Source organism: Wolffia australiana, chromosome 3, assembly GCF_029677425.1.
Source record: "Wolffia australiana isolate 7733 chromosome 3, ASM2967742v1".
NCBI lineage: Eukaryota > Viridiplantae > Streptophyta > Magnoliopsida > Alismatales > Araceae > Wolffia > Wolffia australiana.
The window spans coordinates 20,892,927-20,913,742 of record NC_135837.1 but is presented as its reverse complement, the minus strand read 5'-3'; the positions used below and the strand labels follow the sequence as shown (position 1 = coordinate 20,913,742).

The 20,816-nt window shown below is 41.8% G+C and overlaps 3 protein-coding genes across 3 annotated transcripts; all 3 read left to right on the top strand.

The window, feature by feature from the left end:
* Positions 1-7,554: 7,554 nt before the first annotated feature.
* GEX3 (gamete-expressed 3) lies at positions 7,555-12,255 on the top strand. The gene is made up of 9 exons (XM_078573254.1): positions 7,555-8,202; positions 9,120-9,449; positions 9,600-9,846; positions 10,131-10,415; positions 10,487-10,564; positions 10,675-10,707; positions 10,788-10,847; positions 10,918-11,060; positions 12,003-12,255. The coding sequence occupies exons 1-9, from the start codon at positions 8,026-8,028 to the stop codon at positions 12,231-12,233; spliced, it is 1,584 nt and encodes a 527-aa protein (XP_078429380.1). The 5' UTR covers positions 7,555-8,025; the 3' UTR covers positions 12,234-12,255.
* A 121-nt stretch (positions 12,256-12,376) lies between these two features.
* On the top strand, positions 12,377-16,406 carry LOC144701271 (uncharacterized). The gene is made up of 9 exons (XM_078573040.1): positions 12,377-12,670; positions 13,009-13,307; positions 13,392-13,479; positions 13,570-13,645; positions 14,263-14,343; positions 14,418-14,545; positions 14,630-14,873; positions 15,667-15,730; positions 15,815-16,406. Exons 2-9 carry the CDS (start codon positions 13,055-13,057, stop codon positions 16,270-16,272), a joined length of 1,392 nt encoding a protein of 463 aa, XP_078429166.1. The 5' UTR covers positions 12,377-12,670; positions 13,009-13,054; the 3' UTR covers positions 16,273-16,406.
* A 3,028-nt stretch (positions 16,407-19,434) lies between these two features.
* LOC144701272 (protein MIZU-KUSSEI 1-like) lies at positions 19,435-20,345 on the top strand. The gene has a single exon (XM_078573041.1). It carries the CDS (start codon positions 19,595-19,597, stop codon positions 20,183-20,185), a length of 591 nt encoding a protein of 196 aa, XP_078429167.1. The 5' UTR covers positions 19,435-19,594; the 3' UTR covers positions 20,186-20,345.
* Positions 20,346-20,816: the final 471 nt, after the last annotated feature.

The following is a 20,816-nucleotide window of genomic DNA, read 5'->3' as shown; positions in this document are numbered from 1 at the left end:
TCTATGTGTATTTTCTTTGCATTTCGAATTATGGATTGGGCCAGTATCGTAGGGCCCATCCTCGTCTTTATTTTCATTTTAAGATTGTATTTTGATTTTTTAAGGAGAGGTCGAACCACGTCTCATGACGGTTCAACCTCTCCCCACGTCTCCTTGGCACCCCTCCTCCCTATATAAGGGGAGGGCATGCCCAAGGGACTACTTGGAAGTTTTTGAATTGAAATTGTTTCAAGAATCTTCCCTATCGTAGTCGTAGCGTAGGGGTTTGGCTAGCCCCACCTCTTTGTCGAGACCACTCCGAGGAGTAGAGCCCACGCCCTGTCCGCCGAGATCACTCCGGCGTGACGTGTTCAACCGCACTGCCGAGATCACTCCGCACGCTGAAGATTTTCAAGAAGCTGTTGAAATCAAGAATCGAGAGAGCACCCATCGAGATCACTCTGGGCATCCTCGAAGGTTCCCGACGACTACGGCGCCGCGCTGCATTCGGGAAATCATCTCCAACGAGGAGAACCACCCGCGACCCACCAAGAACTCACCACGCCAGGTTCTTGGCTCTACCCATCCACCCCCTTCTCCTTCATCCAGCCCATCTCGCCACATTTCCTTGGACGCCACCCTTCACCCTCGCTTCTTGATCATCTAACCCCATTTCTTGATCTTTCCACGATTCTTGAACGCCACCCATTCTCATCCCCATTTTCTTGAAATTCTTGATCGCCCAACCGCTTCCCCTACCCTTTCTTGATCGCTCTTTCCCCTTCCCCTACCCTTCTTGATCGCCCAACCACCTCTTCTTGCCTTTCTTGATTGCCCTCCCCCTACCCTGCCTTTCTTGATCGCCCACCCTCCTTTCCCCTTCGTTTCTTGATTCCCAACCGCCTCCTCTTGCCTCTCTTGATCGCCCCCCCTCTTTTCCCCGTCGTTTCTTGATGCCCAACCGCCTCCTCTTGCCTTGCTTGATCGCCCACCCTCCTGTCCCCATCGTTTCTTGAATCTTCCTCTTCACCCTCATCGTTCTTGACCATTCCCACCATCTTCCATCATTCTTGACCATACCCACCCCATTCTTGCATCACCCTTTGGCTCCCCCCCCCCCTTTTCTTGATTCGACCGCCACTTCTCCCATTGCCGCCCCGCCCCGAACCCCGATTCCCGACCACCCCGCATCATCGCCCGCATCGGGGACCCGCTCTGTGCCGCGACCCACGCGCGCCGTGGACCCATTCCGCCGTGACTCCGCGCTGCGCGCAAGCCGCCAGCGCCGCGACTCGCGCCCAGCCGTGATCCGACCGCGCGCCGCGAGTTCGCGCCCGCTGGTCCGCCAATCGCCACGGTTCTGCCGCACTCTGTGGCTCCACGCCGCGCCGAGGCTTCGCCCGCGTCATCAACCCCTGGGCGCCGTTCTGCCCTATACCGTGGCTCGCGCCACCGCCGCTGCCAGTTGTGACCGGTGCGCCCCGTCCACTTGCGCCAAGCCACGTTAATCCTCCCGGCATTCCGGCCTACGACAAGATTAATCCGCCCCGAACGCTATCTCTACGCCCGCCTTCGATATGCCGTGACTACATATTTTAAGGTCAGCTCGCTCTCTCCTCCTTAACCAGTATTATTACCTGTTCCAGTGCCGCCCTCCGCTATCGCATCCTCTGCGCCACTCATCACTCGACGACGGATTAGGAACAAGCCACTGTTGTGGGAGCAGGACTTTCTTGAGGTAAACGGTCTGTCACTTGATCTTTAAATTCCGAACTTATCAGGGCCGTTAGACACCCCTCTCGTCTAGACGTCTAGTGGTCTTGAGGGTCATTGGGAGTCTGACTTTCGGATCAATCTATTTGGTGATCGTCACCGTCCATCGCGTTATCTCCTTGTGTCTTAACTGCTCGATCATAAAAATCTCATTGTGTTTGCATCATATCATCATTATTCCTGTGACGCGAAACGTGCCGCTCGATCCCGGCCGTCGGCGTTTCGCATCACCTGCCAGGGCCGCCCAGGCCGCCCTAGCCAAGGCCGCCTGAGCAGCCCCGCCAGGGCCGCTCAGGCCGCCCCAGCCAAGGCCGCCCAAGCAGCCCCGCCAGGGCCGCCCAGGCCAACCCCAGCCAAGACCACCCCGACCATCCATCCAGGGTCGCCTAGGGCCGCCCCTGGTCGCCCGCGCATGCCGCACGCCGACCCCTTGTCCGCGCCGCGCACGTGGCTGCCCGCCACGTCACACGCCGGCCACCAACGTCGTCGAGGCCGTCCAACGGTTCATCGTCGACGCCGTCGACGCTTCGAGCCGCGCGCGCTTCGGGTGCGCTCTGCCGCACTCCGCGCGCGCTGCTCCGCGCGCTCTGTGAGCTCCGTGCACCCTATGAGCGCTTCGCGCGCGCGGGTATTTGCCCACGCCTGACTCTGCGACAACATCATCTAGTCTCAACCAGGGCCATTCAACGCCCGGATTCGCCCAGCCTCATCACGATCGGAATTTTCTGCATCCTCTTCACGCACTACGGTGCCGAGGTACGATTGAACTCTTTGGTGTCGAAGTGTTCTCCGTTCAGTGTCTTCTATAGAAGTTTCCACCACCGTTAGAATTAGATTTGGATTGGGATTTTCTACTTCTTCTCCCTCTTTCTCGAGTGTTTCCTCGCGACGTGAATTCGGGTATTGATTTCGGTGCTTAGGCATCGCCGCGGTGGGGGAAGACAGTACTCCCGCCCTCGATAAGGGTCGGAGCTGCACCACCAGATTTTCATCAGTTTTAAACTCCGAATCGTGTGAATTTCTGTGGATTGTAATATCCCTCCCTACAAACCCGTCTATCACCCTTTACCCGTCGTTAACCCATCCGTCTCCTCAGTCGCCCTATTCCATTGTCATCCTACGTCAAATTCTTAGTTTGTCTTTACCGAATGGGGACTGAGATCATTTTCCAGTTCCACTTTACATCTTTTATCCAACTTTCTTTAGCTTTCGTAGCAAGTAGGTGGTACCCACGGGAAGGGGGAATTGAGGGATGAAACTTTCATCACTAGATTCATATTATATCTTTTGATGTCGCTCTATATTGACAGAGGATTGGCTCTAAAATGATTTAATGCATTTATTGGCATCTGATTTTTTTGAATTTTGTATTCTTGTTTAATTTATTAACATTTAATAAATAAATATATTTAGTTAGAAAAAATATATTAACAATTTTGAACATACAGAAGGAATACTATAAAACACTTTTTATAAAAACTTTATGTTATGATTACACATTCATTGTGTAATTTTGGGCCATATTTATTTGAAAATGTGATGTTACAGTACCAGAAAAAGATGCATTAATCACAAATGATGAAAACTTACATTTATAGTCTTTAAAGTGCACAGGACATGTAAGAGTATGCGAAAAATATCAAAATAGATGAAAATGAATTCAAAGGAGATGCAAGGACACCTGGAAAAACCAAAACAAATTGAATATGTGAAATTGAAATGCTCAACATAATTGAACAACATCAAATCGTATTTCGCTATAAACCTTATGTTAATATTTTTACCTTGTGTGGGACTTATTCCAATTTTGACTTCGAATTGATTTGATGATGGATCTCATCTTAATCTCTAATCCTCCTCGAATATCTAATTGATCTTCTCACCATCAAGTCTCTTTTTAAGGAGGGGGATTCTAAGGAGAGATGAAGGCAAGGGACTGCCCAGATATAGCTGGTATTGGCATAAATGTGTGTGCCCCCTTTATTTATACTTTGCTTTAAAATTTTTAAAAACACCCTTGTAAATTAGGAATAACTTACAAAGTTCATAGATCTTTTTTTCTGACCCTTTGTTGAGTGATATGGCTTAGATTGATTGGTAAACAAATGCATTCCTTGCAGCGAATTATGAGAATCCATTCACAATTGATCAGTATAAAATTTGATGATCTCATCAGATTTTATGGAGCTAATTCTACTCTTGACTTGCTCCTTGGGAAAATCCCTTCACCACATTTATGTGCCTTACCATTTGGATGTATACACGTGATCAATACATCAATAGATCTCCTCTTGAAATTCATCAACTATCACCAATGGAAGGAGTGTTTTGGGAACAAGAGAAGACATGTGAACACCCAAATCTGGCTGGCATGGGAATCTAAAGTAGATTCCCATGCCAGCCAGATTTGGGTGTTCACATGTCTTCTCTTGTTCCCAAAACACTCCTTCCATTGGTGAAAGTTGATGAATAAGTGGAAGGGAATCTAAAGTGGATTCCCTTCCACTTATACATATTTTTGGAGTTGAGTGTATCCACCAAGTCCATAATTCTTTTGCGTGTTACCCTCTAAGTCTATGTATTAGTCTAGTTTATAACTTTAATGAATTTTTTTATAATATTTATTAACCAACCTGGTTAATTAAATTTATTAGCATTAACATCATTTAATCAAGATCAATTTAACCCAATAGATAGGTTAAATTTCCAGCACATGGGGTGCTAAGATACACCTTGTGCTTTAGATAATATATGTTGGTAATTGAAATCTCTCATCAAAATTTTACCATTATATCGTTACCATATATATTCATAACATTTCATGTATGTGAGACTTGCAAATGACTTAGGGTGTTGTCAACCTTGAAACTCTAATCTGTAATTTTAGTAAGCATTGGAGATTGTCTTATCTGATATCTCCACTACCTTGCCCAAGGATTTAATGATATTCTCCCTCAAGTTAATTTCCTCTTAAAACAAGGTTGGACAATCCCATCTTGACTGCTCAGTCACCTTGTTGTACTTGTTACTAGATTTGAGGTAAGACTTATTTGAGCCCTGTGATAAGTTACTCATAAGTTACTATCAAAATATAGCTGTCCATCTACAAGATGTCTTTAGTGTCTCAAATCTATGGATCACTGATATGACCTTTTGCCACAAATTAGTTTGATTTATGTTAGTATGGCCCCATTCAGGAATTTATACGATCAATTTAGTGTACTTTTTTTCTCCAAATAGAACTCACCATCTGTCCTTAGCATCTCTACGCTAATGGCCACATGATCAGCCATACTTATGATATAACTAGAATTAATTGGTGTTTTCTTTTGGATAGTTTGATGACCATTTCGAGTATCCATCAAATATGAATGTTTATAAAATATTTTTAATGACTAGTGATCACTTTATTATGATATAATAAAAAATTCACTGGTTCATTCCACATATTATGGAGTCGATAATAAGCATCACACGATAATAATAATGAACAAAGACTTATTTTAAACATTATATGGAAGGGCGATTGCCTATCAAATTGAAGTTTGGTTAATAGGTTTCAGTGCCATAATGTTGTTGATCAAAAGTTACTGTCATATTTAATATTTTTAGCACATATACAGGTCTCACATAGTGATTAAATGTCTCATGACACGTAAAAATTTCATGCACAATCACACTCCATTGGCTGTGGATTATAAAGAAAAGCATATTGAGATTTGAAAAAAAATGCAAATTTAGAGGAGAAAAAATATCAACAATAAAGATTCATCCATTTTCCACGAATCACATTTGATGATCCACAATGATTTTGGAGCCTGAAATTTGATGGATTATTTGTGTCAGATTTCCTACCTAGTTTTTAGCCCCACGATATAAACAAAATATATTGGAATTTCTCCAACGTCTGTATGAGATGTAAAATAAATGATTTTGGCACCCACCAAGTTTTATTGGTTTTCTTAGTTAAATGAATGCAGGAGGTTCTCTCAAATTGGAAGAAGTCATCTTGAATGAGAGAACTGCATGTTTCTAGAGGCATGTAAGGATCTGATTTGAGTTATTTAAGCATGCTTGCTATTATCCTTGCCCAACACTATTAGCTGATACATCAACCTTATCTACTAAAAAATTTGCTTCAAAAAAATTTCAATCACATCTTATCCATCCATACAGCCATTTTCTCATCGACCAATACACATCACCATCCCTGTATCATTTCCATCTGTTACCTATATCCATCTTCATCCATATCCTTTATTTCTTCAATTTATATGCTATTATATGCTTATCCCTATGTATTCTATATACCCATATATTGACATCCCCTTATCCCAACATCCCTCATTATCTCCATATCTACTCATAATATATAAATGTCCCATATTATCTCTAGTCCATGTTCAAACCAAACTTTCTCACTTGATCTAACAAAATAATTCGAGAGTCATGGTCAACCATAATTTTTTATTTTAAAATCAATTATAATTATCATAAATGAATAATAAACCTCAATTGAGTTAATCACATAATAATTATTTTTAAGACTAATTTACAATATTATGTTCATTTATATATCATGTTCTTTATTATTCTATCGTATTCAAACAATATAAGCATTTGTAAAAATAATTTTTATGTTAAAGTAACAAAAAGCATAATTTGAAGGCAACTAAAATCCCTTTTCTAGTTAAGTGCACCAGACACAAATAACAATAATCGCAAAATAATCATGAGATGCAATTCTTATACAAGAATATATTCTTATGAGTTGCATGCTCCTAAGATGTCTGAATTCTACACTAAATAATATCCATAATTCGCTCAATTAAACATTATATCAAAGCATATAACCATGTGAGTGTATCACAATTTTCAATCTCTATGAATAAACTTATCTCCTGTAACAAAAATTCCAATAACATTTAGATTGAATCACACACTGGTAGCGTCAAGTGAGACAAACATAAGATCAACTAACCTGAAATCTAGTTAAAGTACTTTGGATGAAGAGAAACTGATTTCCAAACTAACCTGGGTGAAAAATCAAATGTCAGAAAATATCATCGTGGACATACCTATGATGAAGACTCACAATTCCAGCTCTTCTTCCATGTGAGCAAACAAAGATGATTCATCTCCCGCTGCCCATATTTCGATGGGGAAATAATATATTTCAATGATTCATCAAATTCATTTTCTATATTTTCTTGCATCATTTCATCTATCTGATATAATATTTTATGAGTATAAGATTTGCAAACGGCTACAGGTTCAGTGGCTGGGTTTTCAAAAACGAAATGATATCAATCATCAAAATAGGTTAACAGAATGAAAGTTTCAGGTGACAATTTGGGATAACATTTAGCTGAACAAAGAATGAAATGTTTACCTGAAACAAAACGACATAAAGCTGTGCTCTCTTAAATATTATATGTTCAGTTAAGCCATTATAGTGCTAAACTTAGAAAACCGTAGCAAACGTTAACGGCGATACAGAGCATTGACTTGGGTATAAATCCCTGGCAAGGAGATTTGCGAATGTAGGAAGAAGTATCTAACTGGGGTCAATTAATATAAAATAAGAAGTCAAATAACAAGTCATAAACCCCTCGTCCATTGGGGATAGCAAATTTTTAGAAATCTGTATCCGTTATTTCGATAAACAGTCGCCTCATAATATTCCCCTGCCTTAAAAAATAACTTATTTCTGAGAGACCCTTTTTCATATTGATAAGAAAAATCAATAATGGAATTATGTAAGGCAGTTATTTGGTCGAGATTGATGATTCGAGTGGCAAACAGACGGTTATTTATTTTGCACGGGCATCCTTTTGTTTCGACTATCAACTACCGTTATGACGGTTATCTCTCTCTCTTATCTATATCTCTCTCGTATACTCTTGAACGTTTCACTCTCTTACGCAGCGGCAGAGATGGGAGATCGCTGCAGTTTATCAATTAATCTAGTCGTCTGGTTTCTTGTTTATGCAAGTTTGATGGCTGCCCAGTCGCCGGAGTTGAAGAAATTCCTTGACTACGCTAATGGTGATGACTATTCTTCTTTTTTTCTGAGATTTCTCAATTTTTCAACGTTGTAATAAAACTTAATTGTGCAAACAATGAACAGCGAACAAGGTTGATGACTCGTTAAAAGAATTCAGTCCCTGGTTGAACCTTCATTTTTTCCTTCCCCAAGTAAACGTTTTTCACTGCAAAATTGTGGATGATATTATTAATATCTTGTTGCTCGCCATCTCAGGATTTGATCAAATGGGAGGTGGAGAACTTAGGTTATCTTCCCCATATGTTGGCTACGACGGAAAAGTTTACGTTTGCTGTAGAAAGAGCATTCTTGCATTTGAGACTGATGGGTCTGTAGCCTGGATAATTCCTTTAAACTATTCTTGTCAGCTGGATATTGCTCCTGTTGGCGATGAAAGAGGAAAGGTAAGCCGTAAATTACATGGTTCTATCATATTCCGTAAATGAATTTGGTTTAGATTCGGAATATAATTAATAATCTTGGGGGAAGTACTCAAGCTTTTGACTTTTTGGGGATCATTATATCATTCACACTCATATTCATCTTCATTGTTTTTGTAACATGGAGATAAAGAGGAATCTTCTTTATCTGTTGGGTAACCTTCAGAGACAACGTTACCTTCTTTATCTTAAAACAACTTTTATCTAAATCTTCTTTGCTTTTGTAACAAAGGTCAAACCTCTTGATAAATGATCTGCTTGAAATACGAAATCTTTGATTTTTACTGATGAAAAAAAAACTACACTGTCGTGATTCATAACTTTTGAATTGATATTCATTGACTTCATAACCTGGAGATAAATATGAATCTTCTTTAGCCGTTGGATAACCTTCATTAACATTATAACCTTGCGGTAAGATTACTGGAATCTCAACTCAATCATTATAATAAATCATCTTGCTAAAATACCAAATCCTTGATTTAGGCTACAATTATTGAGTAACAGCAACACTCAGATTCATCTTCATGGACTTCGTCACACGAAGACGACGATAAAAATACCATTTATGCCGGATAACCTTCATTGGCTTAATAACCTTCTTAATCTTACGGTAATCAGAAAATGAATATTCGTTGACTTCCTAGCCTAAATAATAATAATTCGATCATTATGATGAATCGTCTGCCTGAAATACTCGAGTTTCAATTTTTTCATATAATAAATCCTTGATCTACGCTGCAATCAACTTAATGAATGAAATTATTTCTTCATTTTCTTCATTACATGTTCAGGACTCTTGTGTAGGCTATTTTCCCTGCGTTTCCCAAGAATCTCGATTTGTGTTTTTTAACGATGGGTTACTGGGAATATCTTAACAGATATTCTTTGCAGCCGAGAACAGGATTCTTAAGGTCAAGCCTGCAAACATGGGAACTTCCGAATCAGTTGTAGAAATAATTTATGACCCAAATCCGGAAATTAGGAATTCCGGTGAAATCATTGGCTTTGGCATAAGTATTCCAAGTTCAGCTCTATTCTTGACAGCAAAAAAATTAGGGATTTTCGCAGTCTTGCTTCGAGGAACACCATTGTGGAGTGCAGTTCCAAACCTAAATCGATCAGGTTTTGTTCAAGGATGCAAAAATCCAGAAGGAGATTGTTACTTCAACTCAGGCCCAGTTGTTGATCAGTGTGAAGGTACTCTCTATGTAAGATTTTCTCTATCCTGTACCTCTTTGAGAAGTTATTTTTCACCACATCTGCAAGTATCCTATAAATTTAAATTAACACTCATTTGTAAGTTTGTTATCTTTGATTTTATTGATAATTTACTTTCATCTATGGTTTTTATGCTACAGGTTTCGACAACGGACGGTCAGCTCTATGCGATGTACACATTAAGCCCAGACTTCAGGTGGATTAAGGATCTCAGCTGGGTGGATAAAATATTTCTAATTACACCGGGAAATAATGGCCATGTATATATAACTTTTCCTAAAAAATCAATTCTGATGGCGCTGGATGTTTCTACTGGGAATATGTTATGGATGCTTACTGTGGGTCCTCTTGGGGGACTCAGTACTACACCCGTTGTTGATTCCAATGGTAACATAATAACCCTGAACTATGCTCTTATCTAAACATAATAAATTTCTTTTTTTAAACCTTTTTTCACCCGTTTTTTTATAAATTCTCTTATCTAAAATTTTTAACAACCCTGAACTCCTACTTTTTTCCTTTTTTTTAAAAGATGGGTATTTATTTGCTCTCTAATCATATTTCTATATTTAGTATCGCCATAAAAGTATAATAATTATTTTTTTAGTTTGTAATGGTGGGTATGTATTGGCTCTCTAAACAGCTTTCTATATACATTTTTTTCTTTTAAGGATGGGTATCTATTGGGTCTCTGGATGGATATCTATATTCAGTATCTCCAGCTGGGGATCTCAGGAAGTTGCTCAAGTCTTCTGCCTCTGATTCTGTAATTAGAGTGGGCTCACTACTTGACTGCTCTGGTTTTTCCCTGTTCGTTGCTCAATCACATGTTAATGCAAAGATCAACCGCATAGTTGGAAATCAAACCTATGTTTCTGCTGCCAAAACTGATAATTTGATGTTCTTTATGTTATCTCCTTCTACCGGGGCTATTCATTATAAGGACCGAGCTTCCGGTGAGTCCCACATTTGTTTATTTTAATTTAATTCATTTCTTCATTAATTTTTTCTGGGTCTATCCTGTTAGGCGATCAGCTGTCCAGAAGCGATTTGAGATTCTTTAAATCAGATGAGAGGCTTCTGCTTGCCCTGCAGGCGTCAGGAAGTGAAGTCCTATCTCTTGCTTTTTTCTTAGATCTCAATAATTATACGTAAAATTAGCAGGGTAAAATTTCAAACATTAGAAATTCTTGAAAATTTCCAATATTAATGCAGGAAAGAACAGCCCATGGCCATGCTACACTGCACGTAAGCAATTATCTCAATTTTCCTAGAATTCTTTAATCAATAATAAATAGTTACCATAAAATAATTTAAATGATGTCTAGGTCAGAAACTGAGCTGGACTTGCTCTCAGGCGAACCCCAAGATTGCTAGCATCTACCCTGGTATTTAATTATAGAAACTTCAAACCTTAAACCATTAGATCTGTCCCTCAATTCCTTTTTTTTAATGCAGAAAGTGAAATTACAATATTTACTCTTCTCATTATCCAACTCACCGTCTTGCTGCTGCTGACGGCGGCAGTCCGTTTTTGTTGGGTGTTCTGGAGGAAGAAGGAACTCAAAAAGACTGAACTGGGGAAATTTCTAGAAGGAAGAGTGAGTGTCACTTAATTTTTTACCATCAAGAAAATATTTTTATTTTTCAACACAGTAATCAGAAAAATAATCCCCGTCATTTTCTGGTAGATACAAAAAGGTGTCCGTTTTTTAAGTAATTTATTTGGATAGGAATGCACCGTTTTCTTACACTCTATTGCTTACTTTCTCTGTCATTTGACTCCTGAATTTTGATGTCCAAGTTCAGAAAAGGGAAAATGAGAGCTTCTCTTATTTAGATTTTAGAAAATATTTTTCTGTTTTGTTAATATACTAATCATAAAAGTGTCTGTCATTTGATTCTAGACACAAAAACGATCCTCTTATTCTTTTAAATATAGTTTTGTCTAATGATATAAAAGTGTTTAAAATCATTTTATCTATTTGTTTTTATTTTAATGAAATTTTCTGTTTTCTTACTTTCTCATGTAACTTTCTCTCTCCTTTGACTTTCGTATGTTGAAGTGCAATTTCTGGAAAGAAGAGTGAGGGGGCATAACATTTACCACAAAAATGAGTTTTTTATTTTTTATTTTACTAACAGAAGAAAACAATGTCAGATATTTTCTGGTAGGTATAAAACGGTGCTTCTAATCAAATCAAAATCTCTACTTATTCATTTTTATTTGGATAGAATTTGCCATTTCTCTGTTATTTTCTTTGTCCTTTGACTTTCGAATTTTGATTTCCAAATTCTAGAAAGAAGAGTGAGTTGGCATAACTTTTTACCAAAAAACTGAGTTTTCCATTTTTTATTTTGCTGATCAGAAAAAGACAATTTCAGATATTTCTCATGTAGGTACAAAACGATTTCCTCTTACTCTTATTTATAAAAATAATTTCTATCCAAATCCAATAGGGTAAATATTGTTAATTCACTAATTTGATGTAGATATAAATGGCCGTTTTCTTACTTTCTCTGCCCTTTGACTTTTCTCGAAGGAGACCGCGTTGACCAGTACGACATCCGATCTGGCAGCGGTCAACGGGCAAGAGTGCCAGCTGGCCGCCACGTACAGCCTGGGACGTGACGTGGCAGGTGGTCGAGTCAGGTCACCGCTCTTGCCTTTGTTTGGAGGGCGGCCCAAAAGCCACTCCTTCGACAGCCGGTTAGCGGATAACCTCACCGCCCTCAATTCCTCTTCAAGCCGCGGAGGAGAACAGCTTCGTTGACTATGGTTCTCCGTGTAGGCCCGTTGACCAAGTTGTGGGACCAACTTTAACGGAGAAATAAAATAAAAAACATTTTAGATAATACGGATACCTACCGTTCCTGTGTATTAATTTGTATATCAGTAAAATAAATAAAAGAAACAGGAAGATGAACTTAGTACAGATTCATCTGAACTAGATCGAGTTCAAAGTTTGGAAGATAAGAAAACCCTAAAGAGAAATTTCTGCAATCGGGATCTTCGCGAGCTGTGGATTCAGTCTTAGCGGGAGCTTTCGATCGTGGTCGCGGGAAGGCGACGAACGTTGGTTTCAGATTTTCGTATAATCTCGCGATTGTACTGATGGATTAATGTAGCGAATCGTTTGTCTGATTGCTTTTTGTTGGGATATTTTGATTTCGATCTTAGCCGCCGGATTCCTCCTGGATTCATTTAGAGGTACGTACTTATTTTTTAATGGTTGCGGCGTCAATTCGATCTGCCAAACTTTGGTTTATACTTCTAATTGTGCATTCTTAGTGTGGTGCATTCTCTGGATATCCAATTGTCGTGCGGTATTTTTGTAGGAGAGGACAATTAAATCTGAAAATTCGTTACAAGCATGATCGATAATATCACACCGCGGCTCCCACATGCTTTATTCAATTAGTAACGACGATAAATATTATATTTCTTGATGGCTCGGGATCTAGGGCGAAATATTTTTTTCCCGATAGTGGGGAGAATAATTTCCTTCTGTGACTATAATTCTTACTGCTTTACATCAATCACTCCAGATTATTGCATAGCTACTACCGATTTCCTGCGGAGCCCATCGGTAGAATGCCCGAGGACGATTTTATCAAAATAAGTTCTGATCACGAGGACGATGCAGACGAAGTGGAAAACAAAGATTCGGAATTGATCGAAGAAGTTCATAGTGTTGGAAACAAAGGAATTGTTGACGACAAAGAAGAAGGAGAAGCAAGCGAGGGAGAAAACGAGGAGCTCCTATATCAAGTGAAGTCCAAAGAATACTCGATTCATGAGTCATCCGTTGAAAAGAGTGTGGAATCTGTGTTGATTATAGAGAATGGTATCCTCTATTTCATCTATCTCATTTTTTCTTGGACATAACTGCTCTTAATGCGCCAATTTTTGTATCTATTACTCGAACTAGAATCCGTAACGAAGACAAAAAGAAGCAGAACGCCAGGGGATGGCCATGATCAGCCATCGGTACATGTGGTTTACAAGTCTTTGTCTAGGTACGTGCATTGTAATTCATCTGTGATGTATGAATGTCCAGACACGCAGGTTACTATACGCCTATTTTGGGCCATTTTCTATGTTTTCAGAGCAAGCAGGAGGAAACTGGAGGAGCTTCTCCAAGAGTGGTCTGAATGGCACACTCGAAATGTCCTACCATCAAACGTATCTCTCTCACTTTTGCCTTCTGGATTGGATTTTTCATTGGTCTTTTTTTGTGTATCTGATGCGATCCCCAAACTGCCTAGGGGTATTTCTGTCATTCCCTTAAATGTTAGTCTTCAAATAGTGATTTTCCTCCATTTTGGAGGGCAGCCAAGAAGTATCTAGAAATTGCAGTTAGGGACCCTGGTCTCTTTCAGTCCTTGTCTTCATCCCTCTGCTATCACCATGCGCTTGAGATCGTCTCTCTTTCACTGGATCTCCATCCCGATCATCTCAGATTGGTCCGATCCTCGATGGGCATCAACCACATCGTGCCAGATTTAAAGCAGTGCCAGAAAAGGGATCAACCAGAAGAGGCAGGGATCAATCAGGGACAAGCCACCCAGAAGTTGGGTGAGGTAGAGATGATCTCAGGAGTAAAAAAATCTTGGATTAATCAATGGTGAAGAGAGAGAGAGAGAGATGGGGGGCCCTAACTACAACTTCATGATACTTCTTTGCTACCTTTCTGAAGAGATGACTTCCTTACCATTCAAGCATATGACGAAAATACCCCTAGAAGAGTTGGGTATCATATCAGTGTCATTGAATCAAATCTCGCCAAAAATCTTGTCCAGAACACTACCAAGGAGGAAGTGCTAGAAGATGGAGAGGAGACTTACTTACCTGTTCTGTTTGGAGAGAAATCAACCATTGTGGTCAGCATTCCCGTCTTTTCTTTTCTTGGAAACATGTTTAATTTTTTCGCTTACTTATTATTATAACTTCACAGTCATTTCGGGTGGACAAGAGGGCAAGATCCGATGTTGCTGGTAATCAAGATACCGAGTTTACTCCTCTATATGACCGAGGATTCTCTCTTGGTCTCTCCTCCAGCAAGGGCTTGGGCGGTGCTGAGAGGTGGTGTACTAGTCCGTGTTGACCTTGATGGGTGTTGACTTTCTAGCCATGCATGACATCATCTTCTGTGTTCACTGAACTCAGGGTTGAACCTGGCGAAGCCAGTCGGTGCTTCAATTGCGGGTCTTACAGCCACTCACTGAAGGAGTGCCCGCGGCCCCGTGATGCTTCTGCCATTGCCCTTGCCCGGGGCGAGCACAGCGCCAGGAAGAACTCCAGCTCTGGTCAACGCAGCCATAGCCGGTACTATCAGAGCTCTGGGGGCAAGTTCGATGGCCTCAAACCTGGATTTCTCAGTCCAGAACTCAGACAATCTCTTGGCATTGGGGTAATCTGCTTTCCTTATCTCTTTTCCCAATCCAAATCTTCCAGTGGTAATGATGGGAACAATGATAATCAAAATAAAATGCCAGTACTGCTGCTTGATGATGGTGGTTGTGGTTATGATGATGACGACAATGATGATAGTGGTGATGAAGATGGGTTAGGGCCAAAGATTATCAGTGGCGACAATATTTTTTGATAGAATTATGGTAGTAGGATGGCCAGGATCGATTATTGTTGTGAGGATGGTCATGGTCCTGGCGGGATTCGGTTCTCATCATGGTGATCATCGTTGACATTTAAACTTGGGGGGTTCTCTATTTTGTTGACGATGACCTTGATGATGGTAGGTCAGTCCTGAGTGTGATAAATGACAAACGAATTTGTGGGGATGTTTTTGATGGAAGAATGAACATGATCATGGTACGTCACTATGAGGGTCATTGCACGATGGATTATAGTTGTCATCACGGTGGTCGATTGGCGATAGTGAGAATTTTGCAATGATTGTAATTTAAGACCGATCGTGGTTATGGAAGACCTTGCGGATGGGCATGTGCTTCATGGATGTGATTATTATCATGATAATCACCTGCAGCAGTTGGAGTTTTTGGGTTTAGTTGCAATGGAAGAATGGCCTTGATCAAGGAGTTGACAGTGAGAGTCATCATTATGATGAATATTTGCGGTTTTGTGATGATTAAAGGATGACTATGACTGTGATAGATCATGTTGACGGTCGTGGGCATGACGGATCAATGATTATGATGAGTACTCTGCGGTTTTTTCTGTTTCAGGAATTCGACCCCCCGCCTTGGCTGAACCGGATGCGCGAGCTGGGTTACCCGCCGGGATATTTAGGTTTGCGGAACAAATTTATGAGAAATTGACTGCTAAAATTTCTAGGATTTTTGGGTAATTTTTGTTATCGTCGATGGTTCGCAGAGGAGGGAGACGAAGACGGTCCCTCGGGAATCATCATTTTCGCGGAAGAGGAAGAACAGTTAGAGTATGAAGAAGGAGAGCTCCCTGAGAGGGGAAAAAGAATGGCCGTTGATTTTCCCGGAGTCAACGCCCCGATCCCAGAGAAAGCTGACCGGAGGGTATGGGCAACGTCACCGGGCTCTCCGGTGGGCCGCCGGCAATCGCCGCCCAGGTACGATGATTATGACCGCCGCAATTCTCTCTCTAGAACGCCAAGTTTTGGGGAGAGAGAGAGGGAGAGGGGCTTGGTTTCCCTTAACGGATCGCCGTACCCGTCCGGCTACAACACATTCTCGGACCGTTGGTCTGGCGGCGCCACTGTGGAGGGGTCGCAAGCGGCTCGAGACCACCGCCACGATCAGTACCGCCACCATCATCAACATCATCATCATCATCATGGGCATAATCAACACAGATAGTCACAACTCTGACAGAGGGTGGGATAAATCTCTCTCTACTTTTGATCTTTTGGCTGAGTGACATCTCACCCTAAGTAAACTACGATTTTGACTTGGGCTTTGTCCCAAAAGTCTACACATGTTCTCTTTCTCTCTCCTCTTTCTTGTTTCTCTCTCTATCTTCCCCCTCTCTATCTCTCTCTTTATCTCTCCCTATAGTTCCAGATCGTCCCGGACGTGGATGATGGACGGGACGGGACGAATTTCGTCCTGTCTGACGTCCGGATTCAGTGCAGGGACAAAAGATGGGACGAATTTTCGACCCGTCCAGTCCTTCCTGTACGAAAAAAATCCATTTTATATTTTTAATATATTAATATAGATTTTTCTAAGTTTTTTAGGGAATTACGGAGGAGAGAGAATTCAAAGGGCCATATGTACAACTATTTCTGTGCGCCATCAGTTTGCACACATGAAAAAAAACAGGGACTTTGATGCAAATTGTCATTGCGAGGCCATGTGGCTACATCTCAACTGTCGGATGTGAATCCTGCGGTTTTCCGTCCAGATTTGTCCGTCCAACGTCTGAGACCTCCGGACGGACGGTTTTTTCGTCCCATGGTATGAAAACCGTCCCATCCGGTGGTCCCCTGGATGAATTTTCGTCCTGAAATTAGTTCGTATCTTTGGACAGGACAATTTTTTCGTCCTGGGACGAAAAAATCGTCCTGTCCACTTCCATTCTTTCTCCTTTTATCTTTCCCCTCTCCTTTCACTTCTGCTCTCTCTCTCTCATTTTGGTCCTTTCATGTTTCTCTCTCTCTCTTTTTCTTATCTTTGTACCTCTCCTTTTCCGTCTGCTCTCCTTCTCCTCTGGTTTCTCTCTCTTCTTTTTCCCTTTCTTTATCTCTCTCCTTATTCCACTCTCTTCCCGTTTCTCTCTCTTCCTTTTCCCTTCTTATTTCTCTCTCCTCGTCATTGCATTCTCTTCCGGTTTCTCTCTCTTCCTTTTCCCTTATTTCTCTTTCTCCTCATCCGTTCTCTTCCCGTTTCTCTCTTTTCCTTTTCACTTCTTATTTCTCTCTCTCCTCTTCACTGCGTTCTCTTCCCGTTTTTTTTTCATCCCTCTTTTCTATTTCTCTTTCCCTCTCATCTCATTCCATCCTCTCTCTTCCTTTCCCCTTTCTCTTTCTCTTTCTCCTTCTCATTCCGTCCTCTCTCTCTTCCTTTCCCCTTTCTATTTCTCTTTCTCCTTCTCATTCCATTGTCTCTCTCTTCCTTTCCCCTTTCTATTTCTCTTTCTCATTCTCATTCTATCCTTTCTACTCCTTCTCATTCTCATTCCATCCTCTCTCTTTCTTCCTTTTCCCTTCTTATTTTTTTTTCTCCTTCTCTTTCCACTGTCTTCCAGTTTCTCTCCCTTCCTTTCCCTTTCTACTTCTCTTTCTCGTTCTCATTCCGTTCTCTGCCTTCCTTTGTCCTCTCTATTTGTCTATCTCTTTCTCCTTCTCATTCTATCCTTCTCTCTTTCTTCCTTTTCCCTTTTAATTTCTCATTCTCATTCCATCCTCTCTTTTTCTTCCTTCTCCCTTCTTATTTTTCTTTCTCCTTCTCATTCCGTTCTCGTCCCGTTTCTCCCTTCCTCTTCCCTTTCTATTTCTCTTTCTCCTTCTCAGTCCATTCTCTCTTTCTTCCTTTTCCCTTCTTATTTTTTTTCTCCTTCTCATTCCGTTCTCTTCCCTTTTCTCGCTTCCTTTTCCCTTTCTATTTCTCTTTCTCCTCATTCCATTCTCTCTCTCTTCCCGTTTCTGTCCCTTTGCCCTTTTTCTATTTCTCTATCTCCTCTCATTCGTCCTCTCTCTCTCTCTCTCTCTCTCTCTCTCTCTCTTCCCGTTTCTGTCCTTTGCCCTTTTTCTATTTCTCTTTCACCTTCTCATTCCGTCCTCTCTCTCTCTCTCCCCGCCTCTGTCCTTCCTTTGCCCTTTTCCTATTTCTCTTTCTTCTTCTCATTCCGTCCTCTCCCTCTTTCTTCTCATTCCCCTCCCTTCCTTTGGCCTTTCTATTTCTCTTTCTCCCAGTCATTAGGTTAGAGCTGGAGGACGAAAACAAATGACGTTTTCGGATGGACGGAACTAGACTGGATGGAAGTCTGTTTAGATATCCGTTCGTTGAAATTTTTTCCATCATTTTCATCATTGGTCACTGATTTTTTTATCGTCACGAGACCGTCATTCGTCCATTCCGTCACTCGTCCATTAGAAAAAATCAAACGGAACGGAACTTCAGATGACGGAATGGGGGCCTTCCACGGCCGCCTCCACGCCGCCCTCTGTCTCTTCTGCCTCTTCTGCCTCTTCCGTCGTCTTCACGCTGTCCTCAAGGCCTGCCACGTGTCCTGCCTTGCCACGCCTTCGACAGCATGGTGATGCTAGTTAAAAAATAAAATGTCAAGATTTTAAGTTTCTTATTCATATTTTTATTAAACTCGAAAAAGTCATCAGTCATTCTCCTTCCTACCTTATTCATATTTTTATTAAACTCGTTATCCAAAAAGTCATCCGTCATTCTCTGTCATCCATTCGTCACAGATGACAGATGACTAATGACAAATAACGAAAAGCTATCCGTTCAGTCATCCGTCCGCCAACTCTACATTCCGTCCTCTCTCTCTCTCTCTCTTCCTTTTCCCTTTCTAATTCTCCTTCTCATTCCGTCCTCTCTCTCTCTTCATTTTTCCCTTTCTATTTCCCTCTTATCAACTTTTTCTCCTCTCTCTACTCTCTCTCTCTCTCCGTCCCTCTCTCCTTCCCCTGCCTCTGTTCTCTTTTCCTGTTTCTCCCCCCTTTCTCTCTCTCTCTATAATTTCCTCACTTTTTCTCTCTCTCTCCCTCTCTCTCTTCGTCCCTCTCTCCTTCCCCTACCTCTGTTCTCTTTTCCTGTTTCTCCCCCTTTCTCTCTCTCTCTCTCTATAATTTCCTGACTGTTTCTCTCTCTCTCTCTCTCTCTTCATCCATCTCTCCTTCCCTACCTCTGTTCTCTTTTCCTGTTTCTCCCCCTTTCTCTCTCTCTCTCTAATTTCCTGACTCTCTCTCTCTCTCTCTCTCTCTCTCTCTCTCTCTCTCCTTCCCCTAGCTCTGTTCTCTTTTCCTGTTTCTCCCCCTTTCTCTCTCTCTCTCTCTCTCTCTAATTTCCTGACTGTTTCTCTCTCTCTCTAATTTCCTCACTGTTTCTCTCTCTCTCTCTCTCTCTCTCTCTCTCTCTCTCTCTCTTCTATTTATCATCCGTGATACTTTCACCCATCAGTCCACATTAAATACAAACCCCCGTTCCATTCTTATTCTCAATGGAGGCCGCCGACCAAGAACCGCCCCAGAAGCGCTCCCCCTTCTCCGTGTCCGCTCTCCGAGCCGCCTTCGTCTCCGCCGTCTCCTGGCGGCGCCGCCAGCCCAGCCACGTCACCCTCACCCTCTTCGGCCGGCGGCGCGGCCACGTGTTCATCGCCTTCCACGTCAGCGACCTCCGCCGCCCCCCCGCCGCGCTCGTGGAGCTCTCCGCCGCCACGTGTCAGCTCACCCGGGAGATGTCCTCCGGGCTGGTGCGGCTCGCGCTGGAGTGCCGTCGGAGGCGACACGTGGCGGCGGCGCCGCTGCTGGAGGAGGACACGTGGCAGGCTTTCTGCAACGGGAGGAAGTGGGGGCCGGCGGCGCGGCGCGAGGTGGCGGCGGCGGAGAGAAGGGTGTTGGCGGCGGTGGGGCCGGCGTCGATGGGGGCGGGGGTTCTGCCTTGGAAGGAGGAGGATGAGGAGGGAGAGGTGATGTATATGAGGGGGAGGTTTGAGAGGGTGGTTGGGTCCAGGGACTCTGAGGCTTTCTACATGGTTAATCCTGATGGGAATGCTGGCCCTGAGCTCAGCATCTATCTCCTTAGAGTCTGATTCCTCCTCTTCTTCTTCTTCTAATTCAGTGGTTGTTTCTGGTGTATAGGGTTTTCTTGTGGATTTTTGTGGTTTTTTGGCTCACCTCCCTTATAACCTGTGTTGATGGGTTTATGTATTTGGAGTGTCTCTGAATGGGAGATTAAGTTGTTGGGTTTGACATTTTGTTGTGGGAATGATAAGTCAAGAACAATGGGTGGTTGGGAAGATAAAATTTGTCTCACCTCCCGTATGTCTCTCTTATAACCTGTTTTTATGGGTTTATGTATTTAGAGCGTGTCTTTGAATGGGAAATTAAGTTGTTGGTTTTGATATTTTGTTGTGGGAATGATAGGTCAAGAACAATGTGTGGTTGGGAAGATAAATTTGTCTCACCTCCTTTATCAACTGTTTTGATGGGTATTTGAATGGGAGATTAAGTTGTAGGGAATGATAACTCAAAAACAATGGGTGGTTGGGAAGATAAAATTTGTCTCATCTCCCCTATAACATGTGTTTGATGGGTTTTTGTATTTGGAGCGTTTCTTTGAATGGGAGATTAAGTTGTTGGGTTTGATATTTTGTTGTGGGAATGATTAGTCACGAAAAATGGGTGGTTGGGAAGATAAAATTTGTCTCACATCCCATATAT

Coding starts and splice junctions, on each gene's coding strand:
- LOC144701272 (XM_078573041.1), top strand. CDS start 19,595: ATGGAGGCCGCCGACCAAGAACCGCCCCAGAAGCGCTCCCCCTTCTCC.
- GEX3 (XM_078573254.1), top strand. CDS start 8,026: ATGGGAGGTGGAGAACTTAGGTTATCTTCCCCATATGTTGGCTACGAC. Junction 8,203..9,119: donor TTGGCGATGAAAGAGGAAAG/GTAAGCCGTAAA, acceptor ATATCTTAACAG/ATATTCTTTGCAGCCGAGAA. Junction 11,061..12,002: donor GGAAATTTCTAGAAGGAAGA/GTGAGTGTCACT, acceptor CTTTTCTCGAAG/GAGACCGCGTTGACCAGTAC.
- LOC144701271 (XM_078573040.1), top strand. CDS start 13,055: ATGCCCGAGGACGATTTTATCAAAATAAGTTCTGATCACGAGGACGAT. Junction 13,646..14,262: donor GAAATGTCCTACCATCAAAC/GTATCTCTCTCA, acceptor AATCTTGTCCAG/AACACTACCAAGGAGGAAGT. Junction 15,731..15,814: donor TTACCCGCCGGGATATTTAG/GTTTGCGGAACA, acceptor GATGGTTCGCAG/AGGAGGGAGACGAAGACGGT.